We start from the raw sequence: 14,673 nt of genomic DNA, 5'->3' as shown, positions 1-14,673 counted from the left end.
AACATTTGTTGACCTATTTACAAGGCAATTTTGCATGGAAAATGCTTCCTTTTGATTTAAATCAGTAGGCAATTTTATTTTTCTTTTCATTTGTGGTCCCAATACTATGGAAACTCTTGTCTCACAATCAGAGATTTGTATGGCCCATTACTTGCTATCCAATTATATCTGAATACTGGTATGCCTGGTATTCCTTCAATCTTCTGGAATAGGAAAAATATTGGTGGTTTTCCAGCTTTTGCACAAACAACTGGTGGTTAGGGGGAAAAGATGCAGGGGGAGCACAAGTGGACTGAATTTGGCCCCTGGACCTGAAGTCCAACACTCCTTGTTTTAATGGATTGTATTCATTTTCACTGAAGAAACTTTTCCTACCTACTCTGTACTCTGAGTACTCCTGAAAGTCAAGATGGGAAGAGAGGGGAGTACAGAAAAAGATTCAGAAAAATTCTTCAGGAAAAAACTGTCATTGCTTCCATTGAATCTGAGTTCCTTCAGATAAAAAGAGTGTAGGTTATTGTAGGAAGGCTTTCTTTAGCTAAAATCCCAGGAAAATGGATGCACAACAGATGAGACAATGAATGGACAACCAAAAACCACAACAATAACAGATATTATTATTTGATATATATTCCTGGGATAGCATTATAATTAGCTTCTCATAGCTAAACCAGGAAAGAATACCAATAATAACCCACAATATGTATCAACTCTTTACGTTCAAGGACCAATGCAGGAAGACTGGGGAGAAAACAGTAGCAGAAGCAATTCCTGATCAAGTTGAAAAGAAAAGCAACATGGGCAAAATATGGCTATTATGAAATCAATGATCAGTTATTTCAATCTTTGCAGATAAATGCAAACCATAGAATGAAAAAAGCATTATGAAGATGAGAGGAAAGATTGGGGAAATTATATTATGCCATTCAATATTGAATTCAGTTTGTATCAGCTGGTGATATTTTCAGGAAGCAAAGCAAAACTAAACAACTGGGATTTCTCTTTTTTATATCAGATCAGCCACAGCCCCATTACAACAGTTTTCTTAAAATGAATGTAATATAATGGAACATTATTTTCTATCCTAAAAGCTATAAAGTAAATTTATGTATTATATTTGTGGTTCAGACTAATAAGAAAAGAAAATCAAGGTAACACAGATATTTAGTTCCTTAGCAACATAATGAGAATGTAATTTGATATAGTGTACATATGAAAAATCACACTGATCTGTCATCCACAACAGTCAGTAATATTGTAACAACTCAATTCTACTTCTTATTGGTATGTTAATAGAAATAATTTTACTAAATATTTCAATACATATATAAAGAGAGAAGGAGGGAGATTCAAACTATAACAGTATATACTTTGGAAAATTATCTGTTGAAATCTTTACAATGAACATTTTCCCAGTTTGAATACAGGAACCAAGGACTTAATTCACTTCTCAGCTAATCAGTGATTTCTTCCTAGAAAGTGGAGAAGAACAAGCAGCAATAGGCTTGACCTTGACTGAGGTGAAAATTACCAAGAACTATAATTAGATGGATGACCGAGATAGGTAATATTGCCATTTCTTTCAAGATATGGGAATCTTTAAATACAATTATTTCACTGTTCCTTTAACTTATGTGACAGTTATAAGGCTCTAAGGAACCAAAACAGAAGTGTGAATAAAACAAATCTATGTATGCTTTCAATAAAAAATGAAATAATGATTCAAGACTTCTAGGAGAATCTTTTGTGTTTTCAAAGGAATTAATGGGCAAACGGAGAGAAAAATATCTAGACTTCAGCACAATGCTGCTTATTTAATTATTACTTCGATGTACAAAAGTATAGCTATGGACATTTTGAACAATTTTCATATGGTGAAAGTAAAAGCAACTACCCTACTCCATTTCCACAATTCTGACCATGTCATAGAAATAAATGAGTACAGAATCTGGACCTGGTACAAACTTGCCTGTTTTAAAAACTGCAGTGTACTGTTTTATCCAAATCTGGACAAATTCTAGTAAGTCTTAACTATGGTTTACTACAGGAAAGGAGAACATGGGGCCCTCCACATGCTGGGACTGGTTGTTTCCCAGGCATGGTTTGCTAAAACAAGCCAACTTCAAACTGTGGTTTACGTAGCTAGCTTGCTTCAATAAACCAAATTTAAGATCAGCAATATTTTAATTGAGAATGGACAAATCAATCAATTTTGGTTTTCCTAAGTTACTCGTATCTCTTATTTTAAATTCTGGTTTGTACTGAATTTGCAAATGTATTTTAAATACCGCATACAGATACAGAGAAATAAATATGCATAAACATTCTCAACAATACTGTAAAATTTAGGCTCATTCCCTTCCCCATGGTGATGTGATTGCCATTTGGGCCAGGATCCCAAGGCCCCACTTTACTTTGATCCCTAGCTCAAGTGTATGTGTCCCTATGCTCCCTGCACAAACACATCTTGCCTGCTTGCCCCTGCCAGGAGTATGCCTAGTATTGTTTCATGGTAAACAGAAGAGGTAAAATAGTAAATATTCTGGTTCGATTCTGCTTCACATCCATGTTGAATAGGAAAAATAGAGATATGTCTGTAAACGTGCTGGACTAATGGCTAGAGATGCAGCATGTCCACCTCTTCGATGCAATATACATAGTTGGAAAAAAAAAGCAAAAGTTTCAAATGCACAATGACCCTACAGCATAGTAAAAGAAACTAGCCAACCAACAGCTGAAATGTATTGCATTCCTCTTTCTCTTGGGCTTCTATGTATCTTTTCACTGCAGTGGAACAATTCTTTTGTTATGAACTATTTTTTATATAAAAATGAGCAAAATCCAGATTTTTTACAGCCTTCTTATCAACCTTTGATTTGAAAAGATGTAATCTTTCTTAGGACCTTATAACATAAAATGGAACAGACAGTAATTTCAATAAAGCTAGTGGCATTTGTCAGATAGCACACACTATTGATCTTTTAAGACAAAGGTCTTAATTTTGAATCTCAAGAGTGCAAATAAATGCAAGAACCAAATAAGGTTTTTCTCCTCACAAAGAAAACCAGAAAGACATCCTGCTATAAGAAATTGACTACTACAGGAAGCAATGCATAGTGAAAACAGACTCCTGAGGAAGTTTAAAAAAATGTTTCCTTATCATGAGATTGTTCTGCTGGTCTTAATACGCAAGAGTGTTACATTGCTAATGACAGCACCCTTCTACCATCACTGAAGCTACTTTCTGAGCCCATATTCAGTTCTCAGGCTCACAGGTGATCGTCTGCTTTCTGGCCAGTGTTGAAATATTTAGTTTTATTTTCTTTTTAAACTGACAACAAAAAAGTCTTAGGTGATGTGATTGCAAAATTTATCTATATTAGGGTGTTTATAAGGTAAAGGTAAAGGTTTCCCCTTGACGTTAAGTCCAGTCATGCCTGACTCTAGGGGGGCGGTGCTCATCTCTGTTTCCTAGCTGAGGGAGCCAGCATTTGTCCGCAGACGGTCTCCATGGTCATGTGGCCGGCATGACTAAACAACGAAGTGCACGGAACGCTGTTACCTGCCCACCAAAGTGGTACCTTTTCATCTACTTGTATTTGCATGCTTTCAAACTGTAAGATTGGCAGGAGCTGGGACAGAGCAATGGGAACTCACTCTGTTGTGCAGATTCGAACTGGCAACCTTTCAATCAACCAGCCCACCTGCACAGCGGTTTAAACCACTGCGCCACCTGCAGTCCCTAGGGTGTTTATAGGAGCACAAAAATACATGGCCTGTGGAAACTATACCACCAAGAGAATCCCGGCTACTTGCTTAACTAAAAGAAATAGGTCTGAATACCTTAGCATCAATCTTTTTTCCCAATGTGTATAAGTAATTGCATGCATAAACATTTAGAGAAACATTTAATTTTATCAATGCTAACATTAACACTGAGAGTTTTTAAAAAGGTAGAATTTGATTGACTTACATTAATTAATTCAATATCCCAGATTTTTTTCACAAGGTCCATAGATGTATAGCCATTTATCAGAAAGGCTTTGATGTAGTCACCCAGTTCCAGAGAATCTAGCCACTCTGCTACAGAGGTGGGGTTGTAGACATCACTGCCTATCTGTTTCATCTGAAATACAAAAATGCTAGATAGTGTCAAATGTTATTTGGGCCAGATGATAAGGAAAAAATTAAGAAACCAATAAACCATTCTAAAAATGTTTGAGCTCCTAAAATCTGAAAATCTCAAGTGAGGGGGCAATTAGCTAGAAAAAGGGCCTTCTTCTTATTGTACCTCATCTTTCTTCCAAAAGAGGTGTGACTGGCACCCTCTTTTGGTCTTCTTCTTGTTGTTATCCCCAAGTAAAGACCTTTTAATTTAATATTGGAGTCATGCTTTTATTTGGTTTTTGCTGGTTTTGCTCTTGCTTATATTATTATCATCCTCTTGTTTTCCTACTTTATATTAATTGGATTTTATTTGATTTTTAGCTGGTATTGTTTTATTTATTATATGCATTCTACATTGTTGTCAATTCTTTTGAACTGCCCAGGGAGCCCAGGGGCCGTGGGATGGCATACACATGCAATAAATGAATGAATGATCTTTTGCTAGTAAATAATATTCTCTGACTGGCTTCTAGGTTTCTGGGTTTTATCTGTATCTGTATTATATTTATTTATTTGTGTGAGCCGTCCCAAGGCTATATAGCAAGGGGACGGCATACAAAAACTTTAAATAAATACATAAAGTTTTACCAGTATTTTATACATTTTCATACCAAAAATAAACAAACGTAAGTGCTCGAGTTGCCAATAGTGCCAAGTAAAGTAGAAGTCCACTGTGCTTGCAAGTTGTCTGCCAATTCTTGCCACTACATGACTGCTCCACTACATTTACACACAGACAAATCAAGAGGGGTGGCCTCCAAATGATCTTCCTCTTTTGTGTGTTTTTGGAAGGAATGCCATGTTTGCATAGCCTGGGAGATTGTATTCTCTAGACCAGTGGTGGCAAACCTATGGCATGCGTGCCACAGTGGGCACACAGAGCCCTCTCTGTTCACATAAGAGCCAAGTCGCTCCGGCAGCAGAGCATCGGGTAACAGCGCACATAGAGGATGAGTAGAGGCGCCAGGCAATGACGTCACGAGCCACGACTCATTAGCCATGGCTTGTCTGAGCTTTCACATGGCTGGTCAGTGCACTGCAAAGGATGCATGTATTTTCTTGGACTGGCTGTGAGTTGTTTTTTCTAACCTGGAACCTCAATATTCAGGTTTTGTTGCAGTGTTGGCACTTTGCGATAAATAAGTGGGCTTTGGGTTGCAGTTTGGGCACTCGGTCTCTAATCACTGCTCTAGACAGTCCTTCCTATGAAGAGAGACAGATTCAGAAAGCCACACAGTTCAGGTAAAACTGTTAGTTAAGATAAAACTTAGTCATCATGAAGGAAACCAATTAACTGAAAAGTTTCTCCTGAAATTTAAGGAATTATCTGATAGCTTTTGGGTATATTACTATTTTGGCTATAGGTATAAAATTTAACAGGGACATTTTCTGAGCTTAGAAGTTGCTACTTGTTTAATTTGAATTATATAGAAATATGCATTCAACTTCTGAACTGTCATTTAATTTAAAGATGACTTGGTCAACATGGGACATCTATTGTTCTTGTTCAAAAGCAAGAGCATACAAAACCTATTTGCTAAGCATTATACTTTCAGTTAATAGTTCTTTTTGAATTTATATATGCCTTTTGAGTACATAATCCAGGCTTCCCCAATCTGTTATTTTCCAGATGCTTTAAACCATAACCCCATCACTACTGATTATTGGCTATTGGGGGTTATCTGAAAGTTGCTTAATCACCCAGCAAGCCATACTGCTTGCATTTATATGACATGATGACCTGTGGCGAATCAATGATTGTGCCGATTTTGCCAACATGCGCTGCAAGTCACAATAAACCATCATGGTTCAATTAGCAGAAAATTCTTATTGCAAAACAGTGAATTATGATTTAGCTCAACATGATGAAGCAGAAACAGATTTTTCTAATACTGAACAGAATATTTTATGGTGATGCAGCAAAGGTGATACAGGGAAGCAGGGGTAATAAAGAAAAGGCTAGACAAAAAGAGACCAGAGCTTTTTTCTCAGAAATAAAGATGACGATATAAGCATCTGAAAAGATGTAACCCAAATAGATGGTAGATAGAATAAAAGATGAAATAATGTACAAGGGAACATTGTGAGGGAACTTCTTAAGTGAGATGCTATGAAAATTTATAAAATTGCAGATTTAACAGTTATGGGGACTGAGACAGAGAAAGAAAAAAAGACAATGAAATAGTAAGGATATTAAAAGGAAAGCAGAGAAGTGCTTTTGAATTTATACCCTATGGAAGTTTCACTAATTGTCTGGTGAATTAATTCATTTGTTACCCCTCCCTTCATTTCAGTTTATTTCTAAGGCAGTTTTCATAGTATCAGTTTTAAATACCAAATTGAATATAATCCTAATCCCCCAATACTGATGGCTGGAGGGAGTCAGGATTGCATTCTGAGTATCACAGGGCAGGAGGGGAGGCACAACAAAGGCTCTGAAGATATAGTTTCACGCCAGAGAAACAAACATGACACCCTCTATGGATGTGTGTGTGAAGATGAAATATTCGTTTTAAAAGAAGATGGCAGGGGAGTAAGAGGCCACCTAACCAGTTCATAGGAGTGCTGAGTTCAGGGTCAGAGGCCACTTAGTGATCAGCCAATGTAAGCCATGGATGGTTCTCATCCATGTGGATATTTCAAACTAAACTACACTGAATACGTGCAGTGTACTTCTCAACAATACAACAATAACTCAGACAAAAGGAGGATTGCTAATTATTTCTCACCCAGAATTTTTCAGTAAAGCAGGAACAGCCATGTGCTCCCCCCTGCAGTGCAGCTTTCCAGTGTTAGTACCTGCTACCCACTCCTTCCTCCAATAAGTCAGGAAGGGAAAAACAACTGGCGGTTGGTAAAATCTGGAGGCTTATTAATGACAAAGCTAGTTGCTTTTTATTTTTACTTTTTGTCAGCACTGCTAAGGCAGGAGTACAGCCCATGGTCTGAAGGAGGAGAATTGGTCACACACTGTTAGTGTCCACTTATGCACTAACAGTTATATTAATAACTGCTATATATGTGACACTTCAGCCTTTGCTTATACCAGTCTTTGATTTTGATAACTTTATATATGGCCAGTGCAGCAAATTTGTTCCCATAAATGGCTTTTCTATTGCACTCAGAAATCCACAAGAACCTGATTTTGGACATCCTTCAGAGCTGGTTCAGATTGTCTCTGCTAGCTCATTTGCGCAAATAGCTGCTCATGCAAATAGTCTATGTGTATAAGTAGTAGATGCATGCAAGCTGTATATTATCACATAAGCATACCCTCAAAATTCCTACAATGACTTATGTGGATGTGATATGCTGGAAATGCAGAAATCCCTGCTCATGGAATCTTCTGCGGAGATTTCCATTATTCTGTTTATCTGTTTGCATAATAAGCAATACATTCATTCTCCACACCAGCTCAGAATCAATGACAGGGTTCATCTTTCAGTAGTACAAGAGACTGCTGTTGATGGCAAAACGCTTGTATTAAGAAGCAAAGCCTGTATTGTAAATATAAATTCCTAGACTGGTAATACTTGCCGGTTGTACCAACATGCTTATGCACTTTATAGTATATTAAAATCTGTTGACAGCAAAAGTACTTTCTGCAAAAGATTCCAATGTGATAGCCTTTACAAATGCATATCAAGATTCCAAATGCGCTTTCTAAAATTATGCATTATATGGTAGCTTTAAAAAAATATCTCCAAAGTTCTTCAATTGCCATTCTTTCACTAATTATATATGTGTGTGTGTAGGGGGGGAGGTTTCCAGACAAATAATTTATGGTGCCATCACCCTGTCTCATTCACAGAATTTTACAGAGGGTACAAGCTCTGTCTTCCTTCATAGCCTTCCCATGTTTCTTCCACTGCTTCTTCCGCTGTTTTTCTTACTACAAAAATCTACCAAGGAAGAAAGAGAATAGTTGCACAACACCAAGCACTAGTATGAATCAAGAGAACAAATGTGAATTTGAAAAAATGTATTAAGATAATAAGGCCCAAGAGCGTAATATTTCTACTTAAGGGGATGGAGATATATATCTTCTTTATGACATTAGAATCTAGATCATAAAAATACAACATACCTTTGGAAGGAGCTGAATTGCCTGGAGAATTCTTTGTCTATGTCCAGAATTAAGTATTCCAATTTCTAAGAGATCTTGATCCTCCATAACATTGCTTCCCTAAAACAAACAGCAAACAAGATTGATCTGCCATGTTCATACCTTTAAATGTATTATGATATTTAAAACTGTACCCTTCTTAACAAATGTTATCTGATAGCCTAATTAAGTAATTATAGGTTGCCTGCAGACTTAATCTTATTTACAGCAAAGCCACTGAAGTCAATAGAACTTAAGGCAGAGATAATGAAGATCTACTCAATTTACTTTTAGTATGACTTCAGTCAAGATCCAACCATATGATCACTTATTTTCAAGCTCAACAAATCTGAAAGTTGCAGTATCACTACTATATTTGTAGTACTAGCAATTATTTAATTCGACTATATTTGCAGTGCTAGCAGTTATCACCAAGGTGGTAGTAGAACGTGATGATAAAAGTAACCCTGTGTACAGTTCAGTCTGTTTCTAATATTACTCACAGTTCTTCTCCCACAAAGAATGCAATATCAATAGAAAACTATATTTACTTGGCTTGTATTTTACATTAGGTACAGAATACTTTTGTACAACATAGGCCACCATCTTCTTACACGTACATGGGCAGCTCAGAGACAAAGTTTTGGAATTTAAGGATAAGAAAGCTACAATTCTCATATATTCACCTTTGTGCCTTGTAAGCAACAAAAATATTCCTTTCTGAGAGTATCACATCTCTAAATAAAATTACCATCTTGCCAAACTGGTACCCTTTCCTTTTATCTGAATGTGTTACTTATTTCACTCACATGTATCCAAGTATTAACATATTTTCTTTACAGTAGCAACCTGCACTGTTTAGAAGAGAATGGAGGGACTGTGATGAGTGCTGCGTGTGGATCATTTCCAAGAAGAGGGCAAAGGATCATGATATGGATTGCCTCCTTTAAAGACAGTGAATCACAGTGAGAAGCAGAGCATGGTATCTCAACATCATTTGGCAAAGCGCTTACCAAGAGAGAGTCACATTGCAGATTGCTTCTTCTAAAAATGGCAATAATCACTTAAAGGTTGCAATGTGCAGTGCAGTACCTCCCCCACACACTTGGGAAAAACAGGAAGATGAAAGAGTCAAAATTATGCACCAAATACCTATTTTTTTCCTGAAGAAATGCTGCTTTTTGAAAAAAAAAGAATTTTGCAAGTCCCCAAACAGCACCATTAACTGAAAAAATGCTACAAAATTTCGGCACTGAACTACATGGTGTAACAACTTGAATGATTTGTTATCACTCAATAAATTCTGCTACTGACTTCTCCTCCAACCAACAGGTAAGAATAATAACAGTTTCCCAATAATTAATAGGCTTGTTGTGCTAGTACATAACCTATCATAACACTACGTAGAGCAAACAGAAATTTCACTGTAGCCTCAGACAATCTGTAGAATTGAATTGCTCTTTGAACATTAGGCTAGCACTGTGAGAACTACTAATTTGCATCTCATACTTTTGCTGTGCTATTTAAAGACCTACAAATGCAAGGGCATAACTGACTGGTAGACAAACCATTCTTCCTTTAAATATTTGTTTCCCCCTGTTTCTTATGCATTCCTTTTATTTAAGATTTCCTTTAGACATCCCTTAGTTTAGTTCCCCTTTTCACCTTACCCTGCTCCTGTTTTATCTTCTTCTTCTTAAAATCATATTTAGAAAAACAAGAATCTAAATGTTTGTTTATACAGTTCTTTAAGAAAATTGTTAGGAAACAAACAATTTTGAAATCCAAGGAGATAATAAGGGATCCAAAATGGACTTTGAGGAGATAGCACTAATAATATCAAGACCAACTATAAAAAAATCTTTAAATATATAAGAAGCAGATACTGGTTAAGGAGATGGTTTGATCAGTGGATGACAAGGAAATTAAAGAAGTACTAAAGGAAAATAAGGAAATAACAAAGAAGCCTGAATGTTCTCTCTCTATGTTATAACGGTAAAGGTAAAGGTTTCCCCTTGACATTAAGTCCAGTCATGCCTGACTCTAGGAGGCAGTGCTCATCTCCGTTTCCTAGCCGAGGGAGCCAGCGTTTGTCCGCAGACAGTCTCTGTGGTCATGTGGCCGGCATGACTAAACACCGAAGTGCACGGAACGCTGTTACCTGCCCACTGAAGTGGTACCTTTTTATCTACTTGCATTTGCATGCTTTCGAACTACAAGGTTGGCAGGAGCTGGGGCAAAGCAACAAAAACTCGCCCCATTGTGCAGATTCAAACCAGCGACCTTTCGATCAACCAGCCCAGCAGCACAGTGGTTTAAACCAATGCACCAACTGCAGTTCCTCTATGTTATATGTGTGTGCATATGCAGCACTGCAGATATAAAGCATATAACCATGCCTGAAGTTGTATTTTTAGGAAGGGAGTTGTGGGAGCAGGAACTGAAACTGGAGCTAATGGAATACTAAACATTATTGAAAAATAAAAAACAAACAAATGTCCAGATTCAGATAATACCCATTCCAGAGTTCTCTAAGAATTCTTTCACATTTGCTGACATTCAAATTCACATTTGCTGACATTCTCACGAAAGTATAAAATATGTCCCTAAGATGGACCTCTATATCAAAATGGCTGATTTGTCAGTTTTAAAGACAAAATTCAGGGGATCCAGGAAATTGTAGACCAGGTTAACATTGTTTTCTGGGCAAATTGGAAGAAGCGCTATTAAAACTATAAAGCACAAGGATCAACACCACTTCTGTAAAGCTAAGTTCTGTCTAACCAATCTTTTTAGAGTTTAGAACTGTCAACAAGCATTTAGATGAGGCACTCCAGTAGACATGTGGATAAGGGTACTCCAGTGGACATAGTTCTTCACAAAGTCCCTCACCAAAGACTCTTGAGCAAATTTAGCAGTCATGGGATAAGAAAAGAGGTCATCTTATGGAACAACTAACTGGGTAAAAGACAGAAAGCAGAGAGTAGGAGTAAATGGTTAGTTCTTGCAATGGCGAGATATAAACAGCAGGATTTACCCTATGAAGGAAGGTGAATAAATTATCAGTTCTTTCAATACTGGGATTAAACAATGGGGGGCCAGGGGGATCAGTGATGCTGAATTGTCCAACACTGAGTTGGGTCGCATGTCAAGCTAACCAATACTGGCAACAAGTCACTGTGGGTTAGTTGTTTCATGAAAAATTCACTGTGTAACCACCAGATGGTCAGGCTCACCATGAACTGACCCCACATTTTTCCTGGTCCTTCAACCATCTAAAGCCACCTGGCCTCCATTCCTTTTCATGAGCCATTTTTGGCTCACCATGGGTTTTTTCTCTTCCCCTTTTTTTCCCTTGGAGATCACCTCTGATCATCACTGGGCAACTGGCACTGGCCTGGGCAAACCTGACAAGAATGGCAAGAGGTTCTTGCCATCAGCTGCAACTGATGCTGAAGAAGGTTCATTGGCAAGAGGCTCACCAGGAAATGAGAACCGTGACCACTAGGAGCAGCCACTGTTGGCTGAGTGGCAGCAACTGGTGCCAGGAAGGGTGTCCTGCATGACCACTGCACAAACAGTATCCCTCTTTTGCACCAACTGCAGTCATCTTTTGGGCTGCTGTGGGTGATGTGGAAGAAGGTTGCTGGTTGCACAACCAAAGAGTCCACTAGCATTCATGGACTTCCTCTTGGCTCAGCTTTCTTTGGAAAATGGGACTGAACACAAAAGAAAGCCCATGAATTCTTGGAGAGATGGATCCTAATAAGGCATATTCCCAATCCTACTTCCTAGTCCTAAAGTAATCAGATGGGATAGTCCTGACAGTGGTTCCTTTTCTGGAGGTCAGGCAGGCACCAACTCTGTGATTTTGTCAGAACCTTCTAGAGTTATCTTCATTTCAAGAAGCCTTCATTGATTGACCAGCTATGGTTTTAATTGGTATTCCGTTTTAAAAGAAAATTTAAAATGTTGTTTTTCTTCTTATACATTTTCATTGATCACCACACTGGCTCCTGTTCAGATGCGGAACAATATAAAAATGTTGTAAATACTGGCAGCATGAAACCTCCAAACTCTGGACTATCTTCAAACTCTGGACTCTAGACTATCTCTCCCAGCAATTTCATGTCTATGCTAAATAGCACATGGGGGAGAAATGGAATTCTGAAGGATACCACAGACAATGGCTCTGGCATCAAACAGGAATCCCCAGCATCACATTCTCAGATTCTTCCCTCCAAAAAGATCTAGAGCCACCATACAGCAGTGCCTCCAAGTGCCATCTCAAGCAGATGTCTGGATACAATGGTACTGAAAGCTACTCAGCGGTCCAGCAAAACCAATGCAAACACACTTTCCATTCCCAGTGTAGGTTGTCTACCAGGATAACCAAAGCACTTTCTGTCCCATAACCAGGCCTGATGCCAGATTAAAATAGAATTAGATAAACCACATTAGATAGAAATCCCTAGAGCTAAGAAGGTACCACACATTCTAGCACTTTGGAATTTTAGAGGCCAGGCAGAAATTATCCAACATAACGCGTTTCAGAAACCTTTCTTTTAAACTGTGTTCTTATCAACTCCTCTTTTAGGCAAGAGGAACCACACTTTGCTGTAAAGAGGCATCACTCTTTGCCACTACCATTACCCATTCACCCAGTTTGCCCTAGCATATTTATAAGACAGGAAGTGCAATGATCCAGCACACAAGTCATAGGCTTCACTGTTCCATGGATCCTCAGACTGTTCACACTGAAAAATATCTGTTACAACAGATAGGTAAAAGCCAAAGTTACACCCACCAGATCTCTATCAACTATGGCATCCAAACCAATGTTGCACAAATGTGGCACAGTGGATTATTGAGTGGTCCACTCCTTGATGATGGTGAAGTGTGATTTCTTCACTAACCTCATAGCCATGAATTGATTGTGCTTGTTAAAGTTTTCTGCCAACATTGCTGAAGTGGACATCCCATTAGCTTCATTACCCACAACACCCTGGAACACTAGTGGCCTCACAGAGCTCTTTTCCATGGGAGATGGCACTTCGAAGCAATTGTGTCAACCACCCATTTCAGAGAACCAGCAGAGTTTTGACAGAATTGCTTGCTAAGGTGACAGGGAATTCTCCAAGAGCCAGCAGAAAACCATGCAGGTCCATCAGTCTCCTGGGATATACCATCTGAATTGGCTCCCTAGCCTGCAGAGGCTGTGAGTCTCAATAAGTCTAAATGTAGTGATCTGTTCATAACAAAGGAAGTATAGAAAGTTCCTCTACCTCCAGATCACCACAACCCCATCTCATGTAGAAAACCAGTTCTAAATTATATTCCACTGAATGAACAGGGTCAGATACTAATTGGCATGTACCCATAATTGCTGAGTAGACCATGAAGTTCTGAGTCACTCTTGACAAGGTGGCCTCAGTATGTATGTTGAAGTCTCTCAACATGACCAGTCATCAGCAACAGCCTTGAGAACACCACAGCTAACTCAGGAAAAGAGGATGTTGAGCAACAGGGCTGACAGTACATCAACGGATCCATCCAGGGCACCTACCTTCACGTGCACATAGTTAAAACTGTGCAAGGAAGCACCTCAACAGAAGGACAGAATCATGACAGACCACTGTAATTCTGCTCACTCTTGTTCAATTTCTAGTTGTATTGGGTGTTTCCGATTCTTGCATCTAGCTTGCTGAAGCCAGATTATTGCAACATATAAAGCATGTCTATCATACATTCTTGCAAGATTTATTTAATAATCTATGCAGAAATGTTACATTCCTGGAACACCTAACCCTAAATGGGGGGGGGGGTTCAATTGCCTTATTTTTCCCACAAAATATAATTACAGTTGATTAAAGGCTGACAATGTTCGTTCTTTTTTTCAATTGTTCCAGCAATTTATTTCACACAGGAAAAGGGCTCTGTTTTGCTTATTCTTTCCTATTCAGCAGCTGGGGGCTCACTTAGCTAACTCTCGTTACTGTGGTAACAAGATGACTGCTGTGATATGATCTCATGCACTTCATGTGTAAGGGATTCTCGACCTTTATCACAGTAAGCTTCCCAAATCAATTAAAGCCATCATTGATTAAAAAGACCAAGATACAGTATTTCATTTACACCACAATACTAGGAAATATGTCAGCATGGAAACAGAAAGCAGTCACTTAATCTTTTATATATGTTCCAAGTATATTTTTCAAATTTATCAGTATACATGAATTGTTTTCTTTAGTAATATGTTTTACTACATGGAAGAGTCATGGCTTACTTTCCAACTTAAAAAAACAAAACAACACAAAATGCAACCATAGAGTTTGGGAAACTGGTGTGTGGGTTGTGCTTATATTTTAATAAATGATTTTGATCTAAATGATCTAAAACAT

The 14,673-nt window shown here is 38.1% G+C and overlaps 1 protein-coding gene across 3 annotated transcripts in view; it reads right to left on the bottom strand.

The window, feature by feature from the left end:
- ANKS1B (ankyrin repeat and sterile alpha motif domain containing 1B) overlaps positions 1–14,673 on the bottom strand; it is a 325,003-nt gene that overhangs the window by 138,110 nt on the left and 172,220 nt on the right. For all 3 annotated transcript variants that reach the window (XM_044454764.1, XM_044454762.1, XM_044454763.1), the window contains 2 exons: positions 8,255–8,353; positions 3,974–4,126 (listed from right to left, as the gene is read on the bottom strand). In XM_044454764.1, coding sequence (XP_044310699.1) covers positions 3,974–4,126; positions 8,255–8,353 — 252 coding nt within the window. The remainder of the gene's footprint in view (positions 1–3,973; positions 4,127–8,254; positions 8,354–14,673) is intronic.

The sequence above is a fragment of the Varanus komodoensis genome, unplaced genomic scaffold (assembly GCF_004798865.1).
Source record: "Varanus komodoensis strain SLA01 unplaced genomic scaffold, ASM479886v1 scaffold8, whole genome shotgun sequence".
NCBI classification, from domain to species: domain Eukaryota; kingdom Metazoa; phylum Chordata; class Lepidosauria; order Squamata; family Varanidae; genus Varanus; species Varanus komodoensis.
Note: the sequence above shows the minus strand (reverse complement) of the source record. Positions and strands in the feature narration are given on the sequence as shown.